Below are 13430 nucleotides of genomic sequence, written 5' to 3' on the forward strand. Positions count from 1 at the left end.
CCTAGCCAAACTTTCTAACATCATAATAACAATAATATTAAATCAATAATAAAAAGTATATAATATCTCTACACGTTCTATTTTGGTAGTATTATTCGATATAAATCTATACAATGAGAATTACTTGACGAAGCGATTTTATTAATCCCAAGTAAAAGTAAATAGTATGTCGTACTTATCGTTCGTGTTACCTGTTACGAGGATCGTATACCCTTGTACATCGGTGAGTGAGGAATCATAACCGTGACAAGTAGGGTGGTCTATGGCTTGTAAAAAGCCATGCTTCGATGCCTTGTAACGATAACCGTGGAAAATTTTAACGGATTTTTCTATAAAATAATGATAGAAAGGGAAATGTACGATACATACAATAAATAATATAATATTAGATGTTTTAAATATAATCTGTATTATATGTTATAAAAAAATGGCTACCCCGTGACGCAAATTGATAAGTTATCCGAAACTAGTTCAGTTCAGAAGTTATCGCAGTGACCTGAGGCCTAGCTCGATAGTTTCCTCGAGCGCACGATCTGGTGCAGTTTGTTCAACTTATGTTCCGTCACAAGTTTATTTATAACTAACTACCTGCCCCGGCTTTGCGTGAGCGCGGTAAATGTCCCGATATATTAGACATTTTATTAAAGAATACCTTTATAATGGTGATGTTTATAATTTTGACTGGTATTAATTCGGTGCTACAAATAAAACACACTATACCATCAATACACTTTAAAACTGCTATATATCCACTTAAAAACGACAGAAATTCATATAAAACGAACAAACAAAATTTTTATTTTACAACAAATATTCTTGAGGCATTCAATTAGGTTTTTATAGCATATGTTGCGAAATCACATGCCTACAGCTATTTCATATTTGTTCAATGAGATTGTATTCCATGGAATTTAAGTCTATAATATAAATATATACAAATAATATGATAACATTACAAATTCATTGCGCGCGCGGTGTATAGTACAAAATATATGCTATTGTAACGCCAAAATTAGCCATTGTTATTTCATACACACTTACGAGTATATTACAAGGATTGTTTGCGCATATTCCATTGTGTAGACTAGGCCAAGCGAGATGCTTTAGTATCACTGCACTGCGATGACCCGCATGCGCTCGGGATGAAAGTGAAACTTATGATCGTGTGTTGTCGACTTGTTACTTTATTATGTAATTTAGTTTATACATATGGAAATGATCTGTATAACGGTACTGATACCGATGTCATGCAAAATGTGAATTCAAGTGTAAAATAAAATTCGATAACTTGTAATTTTTCCTTTTTTTTAGTAATTACATTATCAGAATATGTTAAGGTCGTAAGTCAGTAGGTCGAATAAATAAAACGTTTTTTGTGTTAGTTTTTTTTATATCAAAAACATACTATTATTAACAAAACCAGTAAAAAATTAATTCTTTCATCAGTTTCCTATTACGATTACGTTTAGTTATCTAACTATCGTTTAGTTAATAAGTTTAGTTATTAGTCATTTGATTTTAAAAAGGCATACAAAAGAAAAATCAATAAAAACATGTTAAATAAGTTATTATAAGATAAAACGATACAAATTCAAACACTATTATTTTCTATGTTTCTCCAGATTTCGATAAATATGTTTTTAAAATATATGTCGCGTTTTTTGCTTGTGTAATTTCTAATAAGTGTATAAAGATACCAGTCAGCGCAAAGATGAAGCATATCAATTTGCGTTAATTTTGCGCTAAAAAAAGACGGCGGGATGTGCGTTTAGGAACGGATGTTGCACATCTGTTACTTTGGAGACATAATAACAAGTAATTAGCAAAGGAAGATGGCGTTGTGTAGACCGCTGGAGACGCGGGTTCGCACAAAGTGTTCCGCACATTGAAACGACTTCCGGAGGTCTGCTTACCCTTTATGAACACTTCGATGAACTGATTAATTCCAAAATATGAAAAAATTGCATCGCAATTTTTTTAGTGTACGTAAATGTCAAAGACTTATATTAAAGCAATTACTGTCCTCTACTGCATTATCTAGTTGACGTTTACGTATCTATTTAACAAAAATGGTCTGTATCATTTTGTAATATACGTTTTATGAACAAAATTATTTAAAATCACATAAATATAATTAATATATTGTAATATTGTATTATATATTGTAATATTGTAAATATAGTATCTTTGTGTAAATACTTCTAAATGTATTTGAAGATCTTAGAGCCGTAAGGTAGTATCTTGCTGTTAAAAGTAAAAAGGTCAAAGGTACCTACTAACTACTAACTACGATGAAAAGGGTTTTTTTAAAATAATTGTTTGAAATTATGAGGTTTTTGATAATTGCCTTAAGATTACACAAGCCAAATTGCAGGAACGAGCTAAGGTAAAATATAAAGCTAGAAAGATAACATATCTACCAATGAAAGATAACTTCGCAATATAGCTATGAAAAATATCCGCGAGGGTTTTTGTAACGCAATCAATGCGAAAAAACAACAAGCGTATTGTGATGCAAGGAAACGCAGTAGCTCATTATTTTGATAATAATAATATGTGGTATAGCTATTAAGAGTGAGGTAATGATAAAAATAATGATAATTAAAGCTGATCATAAAATGCGTGGAGTATTTGTTGATGGGCCCATTCGCCTCCCGCGAAGGTCATCCGCTCGCTTGCTCACCTACGCGACTCGCTTGACGACCGCACAAAGACAACTACGTCATTATTTAACATTTTCTGCCGCGGATTCCTCCATAGAGCTGTAGAAAAACTCAAATATGTTTATAAATAAATACTGGTCTAGAAAAGCTCGTTTGTCGAAGTCGAGTGGACATAAAACTTAGTATCTAATATAAATTTAATTTACATAACATCAAGAAGTCGATGTCAAGTTTAAAAGATACGAATTATATAAACAGTTTCTTTGTCCAAAAGTCACCCATTCTGACTCTTGACCCTGTGAATGATATTGAATTCATCGCTAAATTATGACTGACTTCATTCGTTATTTGTGTATCCTTAATCTGGTTTTTTAATCGTACGAACTTGGATGTTTCGAAATTCAGCTAATTAAATAAATGGTCATGATCGTATAAAGTATGTATGTGGTATTTAATTTCACGACCACTCGCTTCGATGAATTAACCGCATTATATCTTGTATATTTTTTACTTGCTCATTAAACGCCTTTATCTACTCACGAAGTCTTAATGCTTCCTTATTGTATGACTTAAATAATGTACGTAGATATACATCCTGGTTCTTATTACTGTCGAAGCAGTTTTATTGGCGTGTTTTCTTTATTTGAAAAATCGAGATTTATATCACTTTCTTGGTTCACGCGATAAGAAACTTTTACTTTTGTCAGAGGTCAGGTGTTTCGGGGGATGTTACTTTCACCGTTTTATAAATAATACAAATATATCCAGACAATTATACCCACATCGTTGTTATGTGACGAATTTCAATTTAAGTAAACTATTTCGTAACCTATCTAACATGAGTAACAAAATAGTATTTGAATTTATGGTGAGTTTTTTGTTAAATTGTAATCCATAACTGTGTGGGCGTGTCGACTGCGTAGTCAATGTTGTTAATCCAGTATTTCAGTCTTGTTGCCACACTGTTGCAAAACGCAACTCTGCGTGTTACTCGATGCAACTCCGGCAACTTTACTATCCCCGCTTCGAGACAACCTTCGATTTCCCTCGTTATGACATACTAGCATTTGCTCGTCAAAACCAATTTCAACCTACGTATCAATATTTAAATACGCATTTTACTCAAGTTTGACACTTGGTAGTAAACTTGCCACAGGTGTGTCAAACTACATAAAATCTGTTATACGAGCAACTAAATTTTCAGTTACCTCAATAATAACTTGGATAGTTATTCTAATTCAAAAGTTAAACCACCCATAAAGCAATTTCAAAATGCAATCGTTACCTACTACATTCTGATTACCGAGTCGAAGATTGTGTTAACGAGCCTTTTTCAATTGCAAATAAATTAACTCATAGCGAACTGCTATAAATGCGGTATAAAATATTGTTATCTAAAATAAATTTATTTAGCATATGATCAAAACTTATAATAGAGTTTTAGCAGGCGGTCGAAACGAGTGGCAATTTATTGTGAAGCAAAATGTTTTATGTCTGCATAGCATCAACGTTATTATGTAGTGTTGTAACAGACGATATGTCATATTTCAATATATTTTTACTTAATAGATTTATTTACGTAAGTGACATGATAAGTAATTTATGTGGTGTTTCGAAACAAACTTACGGAACGTTATAACAATGAGTAGTTATAAGAGTATGAATGTCCCGTGATCATAGTGCGAAACCAAGGCTCTTATGTAAACAATGCGCCAGAGCGGGGACACTTGGACAGTCCTGTTGCGGCGAATGTAAAATACCCTCGAACTCGTGAGTAGAAACGCCTTCAATTCGGTGATTATGTGAACTGTTCCAAAGACTGCGTTGGCGTATTGAAACTTGTAGAACAGAGCATTGTTTCGTTGTAATACGTAACGCATGTGGGCTTAAACTGCAGCGGAGAAAGTGGCACAGCCAACGGCAAGGCCGTCTCGTCGCTCTTCGACCTTCAGCATCCATTTCCGGGATCCATTTATTCTTAAACATCTTAAAATAAACCTGATTATAAATAAACCTCACTGCAATTAAGGTGCGTTCACGATGTCGGCCGCCTTAAGTTAGTCGTAAGGACGTTGGTCATCGACGAGCCCTTTCCTATTAATCTCGTTGCGTAAACGCTAACGTCACTTAATTGCTTATCACTCCAAACCAAATGATATTTTTTATTCTTAACAATTAGATAACACAAACTTAAAGTGTTCATTAAGATATTATTTTTATTCTAGCGATAAACTTTGAGATCTGTATAACATTAAATATTTTACTACAATGTTTGTTCTCTAGCTCGCGGCCACAACCTCTTGAAACATTTAGCATCAAGGCGATACTTTCAAGGCGATATAGCAGGGTGAATCGCGTGACAAAGACAATATGTTAGTTGCGACATTGTGTGCAGCAGTCGCTGTCGCGTGTATCATGCCACAGGAATCTTACCGTAGATCCGTAAACATAATGTCTCTATGACAGATCTATTACTACTACGATTTTACGAGACGATGACAATTGACAATTAGAAATTGCAACCCACAACGTACCTAACCTTTGCATAATCTTAAACATTAAATCACTCATTAATCCTCCAATTTAGTTCTTGATTCAAGTTTAATTATCACCACATATAGAGCTTTGTGAATTCCGTTTCATTATTCTACTGATCAAGAGGATCATTTAGTATTTATACATAGACATATTTTTTTGTCGATGTAGATGCCAAAACTGCTTCTGAGGTTCACTTAACTTATTATATATTATACCTGTCATGATCGCGATGATGCAAAAAGTTCACTTGAAGTTTTAATATTTTATTTTATGAAATTTTAATACGCACGAAGTTGGTTCTTCTTGCATGTTAAATTATATGAGTAAGTTTAGATTTCATTTTATTTAAACCCACTGCTAATGCGTCTCTAAACAAAAAAAACAAAAATGTTGTGTATTTAAAACTTTTTAAAATTTGTTAAATATATTTAAAGGAAAAACAATAATAACAAACCAAAAGTCAAATTTTATTTAATAATTTTACTAAATTTATTGGGCGTTCGTTCTTTTATTTTACCCAAATTACTTCAATTAATATTCATTAAAAATATAAAATGTGATTATGAATGTTAGCCACTTTACATTTCACGCAGCTTGTGTTATTTAATAAAACACATTAAAATAAATCATACGAGGTAAACTCGTTATTAATTAGATTCATATTTAAATTAGACATTATATTGTAATGTTACATTTGAATACAAAGCGATATTTGTCTGTTATTAAATACCAACTACAAATAAACCTTATCCTCATTACTGTTTACCTCTCAATATGTATAGCTATTTATAGAATAGTAAGTATACTGTTTCATACAAGTAATAATGGGCCACTGAGATGGCTTTATTGAATCGCTCCATCATTTTCAATTCACAACGTCATATTGATCACTGATAGCTCCGAGGTCAATTGCGAAATTAATACATTTACATGTTTTCAAATATTGTATTCAAAGGTTTTTATCAATAAAATACAGTAAGAATAGAAGACGAAGTGTTTACTATAGTATATATATATATAATAAGACATTTCCACGTCGTAGTAATATTGTCGACGTATTTTATAACGTAATTTTACTTGAAACGACTCTTTCTTGTCAGTTTATTTGAGTAATAAAGTACATTATTAAATGAAATTAAAAGATAAGTATGCATGTACAGTATAGCACTAAAATTATTTACGGTATGTGTTTGAAATAGCGTTAAAATTCAAATTCATACGTAACGAATCGATGCTAACAGTAGTTTTCCATATGCAGTGTTAACTATTTTTTATTTAGTGGCAATGTAAACATTGGCGATACGGCCGCTGAATTAATGTCCCCAATTCAATTGAAGTGTTTCATTAGCACAAGTGGCCCCGATTGCTTCGTTGATCGTGCTCGACAATCGGCGAGAGACTGACGACACTAATTTTATATTACATATGTTGACTACATGTATGAATTTTTGACTGTTCTAAGAAATTATAAGTCAAATTTAGGAAACAAATTTATATTAGGAAAGGGACTTTCCCTTTCCTAATGTGGAGTTTACTTGTTATATTACAGTTAAAAATACTCGTATAAAATAAATGTCCACAAGCATGGTGATGTATTTTCAATGTTTTATCAGTATATAAGGCGTGTTGTCTGAATGCTGCAAAAAGAAAATAAATAAACTTATATAAATGTGCTGTGCTATACACGGATCAAATACTTATAAATTATTTATAAATAAAACCAGTTTTTTAATAGCGCTGTGCCGTGTTTATCTCGTTCATGCAGTGGCTTTAATTGCTATGTGTTTTCATATTTTTCGTATTATATGATCAACTTATACGCGTATTTCCCCACTACATATAATATCCTTTTAACTCGCCTTATAAAAAAGTTTTTTTGTTTAATTTAGTTGAAAATTTATAAAAAAATGTTGCAACGTTGATACATCATAAATTACGTTTTGTATAAATTATATTATCAATATATTATTTCCCTGGTGACGTAGGAACTATTCTTAGAAATGTAATGACCTGCAACGGTCGCATTACATAGTTACATAAGACAGTTATTACTTAAGTACCTGTACTAGATAATAAATTACGAACGAAGCGTAGTTTTTCTAAAAGCATGAATATATTGGAAATTTTAAGTTTAGTGGAGTTAACCTATCTTATAACTACAGTATACTGATTTTCAATAAGCCTAAAGCTAGCTTTTCAGTCTAACACTGAAGATTTAGTCAGAACCAGAAAATACCCATAGAACTTAATACTTTTTGTATTATTTAAAAACTGAATTACAAAGTCGACTATCCAGGTAGTCATTTTAAACTTTCATAAAGTTTAGTCACGTCTACATACAAAAGGAATAGATCTAAAACAATTACCTACAAGTTTACTGTTTGTATTACAAATCTTTCATACTAATACATTAAATGAATTATAGTATATAATTGTACAGATTTAAATAAAATCTTGTACAATAAATAAGAAGAAGGGTCACTTCTTTATTTTTATATTCGAATTGTAACGAATGTATAGCTACAATTATTGGTCATAATATAATTTGAGTAAATTTGAGTAATATCAAGGGTTAAGTTATTATACCACTAGTACTACTATACATATATGTATACTTTATGGTAAAACTCCGCCATTTATTTACGTCTCGGTTGATAAAGTACCTAGTATTCACAGGATTGTGTTTAGTCTCCAATTCTGCAATAGGCTGATTAGCGAATTATATTCGCAATAAATCTTAATTTTAAGCTTCACTTCGTTCTAGTAGATACCTAGAACGCTCCATCAGATTTAGTCGGTGCAAATTAATTACGGCTGCCGTCTCCGAGTTTTCCAGCTAGCTGGCTACGGTTTTACTTTCTTGTAGGAAGTGCTATCGCTTTCGACGGAGACCGGTCGAGAGCCTACTCGCCGGCTATTCATTTTATTGAGGCTAGTTGGGAGCGCAACTACGTGAGGCTAACATTCTACTATCAGTGACAGCCATCGGATTGTGTGATTGTAAATGTAATGTTACAAGTTAGTAACATGTAACGTAATGTCATGTAATAAACTTAAACGAAAGCATGAGTTTATTTTATTTGTTCTGTAAATTAAAAACCGTTCGATTTTTTCTTATTTATACAATGGCATGCAAGTTACATGTGTAGTATTTATTGTGTACCATTTCTAATGTTTATATTTTCTTGTTACAGGTGAGCCCCGACTATCTGGTTGATGATGGAGTATTGAACTCTGTAAGTTGAATGTACTGAGTATGTTAAATAATCATTTTTTGTAAAATAATGACATAGCATACAGCGACCTTAGGAAACATAGTTCAATGTATAGTTTCCGTTACTTCTACATTCAATAAATGCTTAGTTTACAAAAACATACTCATAGCATTGCCCGATCAGCATAGTAAAGGTTATATTATATATGTCCAGTATTAAAATGTAATGGCCACAATATTTTTTAAGAAATGTTGACAGCTGCAAACTATTTTTATCAAGGTTAATAAGGTTAACATTCTGTAGCTAATTAAAATGTTTATATTTTTTGGACTTTTGCTTGAGGTCAATGTACGAAAATATAAAATCGAAACCTAAATAGATGAAAAAAAATTAAACATTATTATGGAATAATTAAAATATATACTTTTATATCAACAGTCTAGTAGCTTTAACCTAATTTCTCTATATATATCTGCTTTCAAGATGACATATACATAATTAGTATATAACATTTGAAGTACTTTCTTTGGCTTAACATACTACAGTACTCACATTACAAATTATCCATAAAATAAAAGTAATCACTTCACGCTTTATATTAACGTATTATATATCTGGCAAAAACTTAATACTTAAGACTTAATACGGAACCCTAAAATAATCTTTACATAATCACCACGGTTGCAACTTCGTAATCGTAAAACTACTAACCGTTTCGAAACATTTAAATGTCGTGTTAATAACTTATATGTTTCGAGACTTTTGATAACTTTCTAAGTAACGATAATGATCCCTACCGTACTTAAACTGGTCGAGAAAACAATAAATGTGTATTAGTCATAGAAACGTTTTTCCTTTGTATATTATCTCTGTGTGAGTCACATCGCACAATTTGCGGGGAAAGCGTAGCCCGGTAGTGTGACGCAACAATAAAAATTGAACGGACAAAGGAATTGCTGCTACTTGATACTTAACTGACGTAAGGTCTAGTGTAGGTCGCCACTGAGCAAGAAGCGGCAAGCAATTTCTGACATAAGAAGATCCTTAGGATACAAATATTTCAGATAAGATTATCGGCTCAGTGTTCACAATCAAAATTTGATCTGTGTAGTTAACTTAAGCGTTAGTTCAATATATTTTTCAAAAGAAACAAAAACTAAACATGTACTTGATATTATAAAGACTGTGACAACATCTGTTGTTATGAAGTTGAGGTCGAAAAAGATTTTTTAACAAGTATATAATAGATATATATTAATATAGAAAAAACATGAGCGCCTATCACGACGTGTACAGTGTACATATAACATGATGAAATGATTTCTTTTCTTAACACGATGTACTCTTACTTATGCTTCTCGACCGTTACCAAGATCGTGAGTAACATTGTTTACTTGTTTGGTTCTGCAAATCAGCTTCGGGCGTTGGTGCATCTATAAATAAGGAGGTGCTAAAAGCGGCCCGGCCGGGGGACGTGCTTCCTCCACTTTGAGCGACCGAGGAGTAAACACGCTCGAATGCTGGGCCCTTTGTTGACACTCGCTTTACGGTCGTTCTACCTCGCGAGGTTTATGACGTGCGCAATAAACTCGCTCGTACTCTGACGCCTGCGTTTGCGTCTATCCGCTTATGTTTCAACAAAGGTGAATGTGCACCTATCTATCCATAACAACGTGCACCTATACCATGTCCAGGCATAACTCAACTAAAGGCATTTGTGGTCTTTTATCTAACATTTTTCATATAAATATTAAGTGATATATATACATTATACAGTAAGCTATATTCTAAATCTGTCTTTGGAAAATGACGATTATTACCTACTGCAATAATAATCATAAATCTACTTCAACTACGTTTACTTTTTATTATTGAATGTGTCAACGAACTTTATGGACATTATGAGAGATCGTCATTAATGCTATGTTACAATATGAAGTCGTTAAATGACAACCATTTAACAATTCTCGAAACATCGCCCTCTACGTGATTTCCTGTTTGCTCAGCGTTTTGCCTGGGAGTCTTAAATACATGTTTCCATTGTTTCTTATAATAACAAGAAACAATTGATAGGTATTCAAATAGAGGTGAGCGATGGAATTTTTACCATACCCGTCGCGGTCTGGCATGGCGATCACGGAGCTGGCCCATCTGCATGCGCGCTGGTCGTCGCGCGTCCGGTTACTCATCTAACAGGCGTTCGCTTTATGATTTCTTTATCAAGACTACACCTTTACCTCCCGATTTGTGTCTTATTATGTACTTTTTCATTGCGCTGTTATATTACTAAATCTTCAAACATAATAAAACGCTTTTACTGCGGGTAATAGCTACAAGTCGTCATTATCTAATTTTAATTATTCTTCTGCATATGTAATGAACAAATGTAGCTCATTTTTTTATGTCTTCTATTCTCAGCGGGAGTAATACTCCATCTAAATTATAATTTTTTGTCTATTCCATTACTAGTTAAATAAATTTAAAAAAATAACATCCATATGTTAGCATGTTAACATTTGTTAAAGATTATTAGTTTGTGATGAGAAACTATATATTGCAATCTTAACATAAAATAAAAACGTAATCTTATGTACTATGAAGTTAGTGCAAATAATTTAATTTTAATATCTGATAAAATTTTGTCGCTAAAAATACATTCAGTAGCAACATATGAATACATAATGGCTGCGTAGAATAACAATAGGCAAACAATGCGCGTGAGTCTACCGCAGCGTGTTATTCGTAGCTCGCGACATCCACCCTTTTATGCAAATCAAAATAAACAAAGACGTTTGTTTGAGACAAAGGGGCGAGAAAGATTGAAAGGTTAATGATTGCCATTATTGGGAGGTTGTTGGTAACATTGTGAGGGGGCCGTAACATCTCGGCTTGTTATTTTCGCGCAATCATTCAATAAACTTGATGGAAGCAATCGACAAGACCCTCTGCTTGATCCTCAGAGAAATGGATCAATTTTGATAGCCGGTCACTAAGAGTACCGTTTAAGACTACTGTTTATTTTAAAAAGTATCTTTATTAAAATAATGTGTTTTTAAACAAGATTAAACATAGTAAGTCGTTTAAGTTAAATTGAACAAATAAGAAGACTCAACATGAACGAATAAAATGAGTGTACGGTACGCTCTCTACTCTCAAACTCATAATTATTACCTAATTAATATAGAAATATGTCTATTTGATACCGCCACGACGACCGAGTGTTTTAAGTCGTTAAAAGTTCATTTAAATATAGAACGCATTTGATTAGAGCCAATTAATCTTCAATTAAGCTACGAGTATTCTCTTGTTTGACTCCGTCGCTGGATCAATTGTCGCGAGACAGTCTTCGTAATGGTTTGAGTTCATGCTCCTCGTATCGCGTTACAGGAAATAATGAATAAAAGACGGTACGAACCATAATAAAAATAACGTAAGAGAAATTAGTTAAAAAGGTCTTATTAGTACCACAGCCCACTACTACTTCACGCATCAATTTTTAAAACAAAACATTCTCTATGACACTTTATGTCGAAGCATCGTTGTCACTTTTTTATTGTTTAATTGAACTGATGAAACATTTAGGTTAGCAGAATTATCCGCTTTATTCTAGTCATGCAAAGCAGTCTCCAACTCTTATAAGATCCTTGTTAAGTTTTTCTTATTTGAATATCGTATTAAAATCGTTCGTTTAACCGTTTTAAATTTGTTGAAAACCAGAAACCTCAATTCATTTTCTTTGTTGTGGGGAGCCGTTGCCCTCTTAGGTTATCTGAAGAGATATATTTAGCAGAACTTCGTACGTATACAACACTGACAACATAGAGGTGTAAATTTTACTGATTGCGAGAGCAAATATTCGTGCTGTCATGGGAGTGTTTGAAAGTTCGATAACCTGTCTAAAATAGTTTTTCGTTTTCTAACCTTGGAAACAATATTAAACGTTAAAAATAACAAAGATTTCATTTAAAAAGGAATCACATTTCCTTACTAGTAATTAATTGATATTACTGTTTATCAATAAATATTCTTGTAAACATTTCAAGAGATCTGGAGTCCATACATATGAGATTACGTCGTGCTGAGTTTTGACGTCTGATGCATACTAACAACATAACGTATCTTGTATGCAAGTTTCGATTGCACCAGGTTGCGAGTTGTTGCAAGACTGTGATCTAATCTTCAATACAAAAGATTATATAAGTAAATAATTTAAAACCAGAAACGAAAACCAGCTCTCGATAAGTATCTGGCCTTAGATTAAGTCGTTGGCCTCTGTTCGAACAATTATCTTTATATGTAATTAATAAAGAATATTTATTTATTAGTCAAATTTGTACTCTAACCCATAAACTCACAAGATAAAGCATCCCGAAATAACGATTCTTTCAAAGTAACGAGACGTCTAGAATGGCTAGTTTTATTTAAAAATTGCAACCATGCACATAAAATAATATTTTATTTTATGCAACCGTTCCAAATAGAATAATAAAGAGAACCAACTAAATAAACGTCACTGGAGCTAGGCGCGTGTTGGCGACGTTGACACAATCGCATGCTAATATACTGAACACACTTAACAAGAGACGCAATCCGTACCGGTTCTTCGAAAATTTAATACACCTTCCTTTACAGGTCGATGGGTAGAAATATTTACAAAACATGAATGCTACTAGACGTTTACCCTTTAACGTGTAAATTGTGAACGTGCCGTCCGGCTAATGGTTACATGTTATTATAATAAACTGTGGTAAATACGCCATGGCCGCTCACGTTTGATTGCCCTTAGTTTCGAACGCAATGACCGCGGTCGCTCGAAATCGACAGTGATTACAAATTTCCCTGGAGTTCGTTCGCGACGCAATGTCCGATGGAAAGCGCTTAACCAATGTTCCGCTCTGATAACTCTCTAATTACAACTTCGCTACTATTTACCATCGTCACTTGGTGTTCGTCGATTTAACCCTTGATCTTTTCACTTGACGTTTCATCCGCGACTAAACTTTGTCTGCCACAC

The 13430-nt window shown here is 33.0% G+C and overlaps 2 protein-coding genes across 3 annotated transcripts in view; both read left to right on the forward strand.

Annotated features, from left to right (window-relative positions):
* The window catches only part of LOC113399155 (uncharacterized), a 180293-nt gene that overhangs the window by 136733 nt on the left and 30130 nt on the right, over positions 1-13430 (forward strand). The gene's annotated exons all lie outside the window — the stretch shown is intronic.
* Positions 1-13430, forward strand: part of LOC113399033 (protein TIS11) — a 28487-nt gene that overhangs the window by 10594 nt on the left and 4463 nt on the right. Inside the window, exon 2 of one of the 2 annotated variants that reach the window (XM_026638036.2) lies at positions 8396-8437. The exons of the other annotated variant lie outside the window; for it this stretch is intronic. Coding sequence (XP_026493821.1) covers positions 8396-8437 — 42 coding nt within the window. The remainder of the gene's footprint in view (positions 1-8395; positions 8438-13430) is intronic. 2 annotated transcript variants of the gene reach the window in all.

This window comes from Vanessa tameamea, chromosome 15 (assembly GCF_037043105.1).
Source record: "Vanessa tameamea isolate UH-Manoa-2023 chromosome 15, ilVanTame1 primary haplotype, whole genome shotgun sequence".
NCBI classification, from domain to species: Eukaryota; Metazoa; Arthropoda; class Insecta; order Lepidoptera; family Nymphalidae; genus Vanessa; species Vanessa tameamea.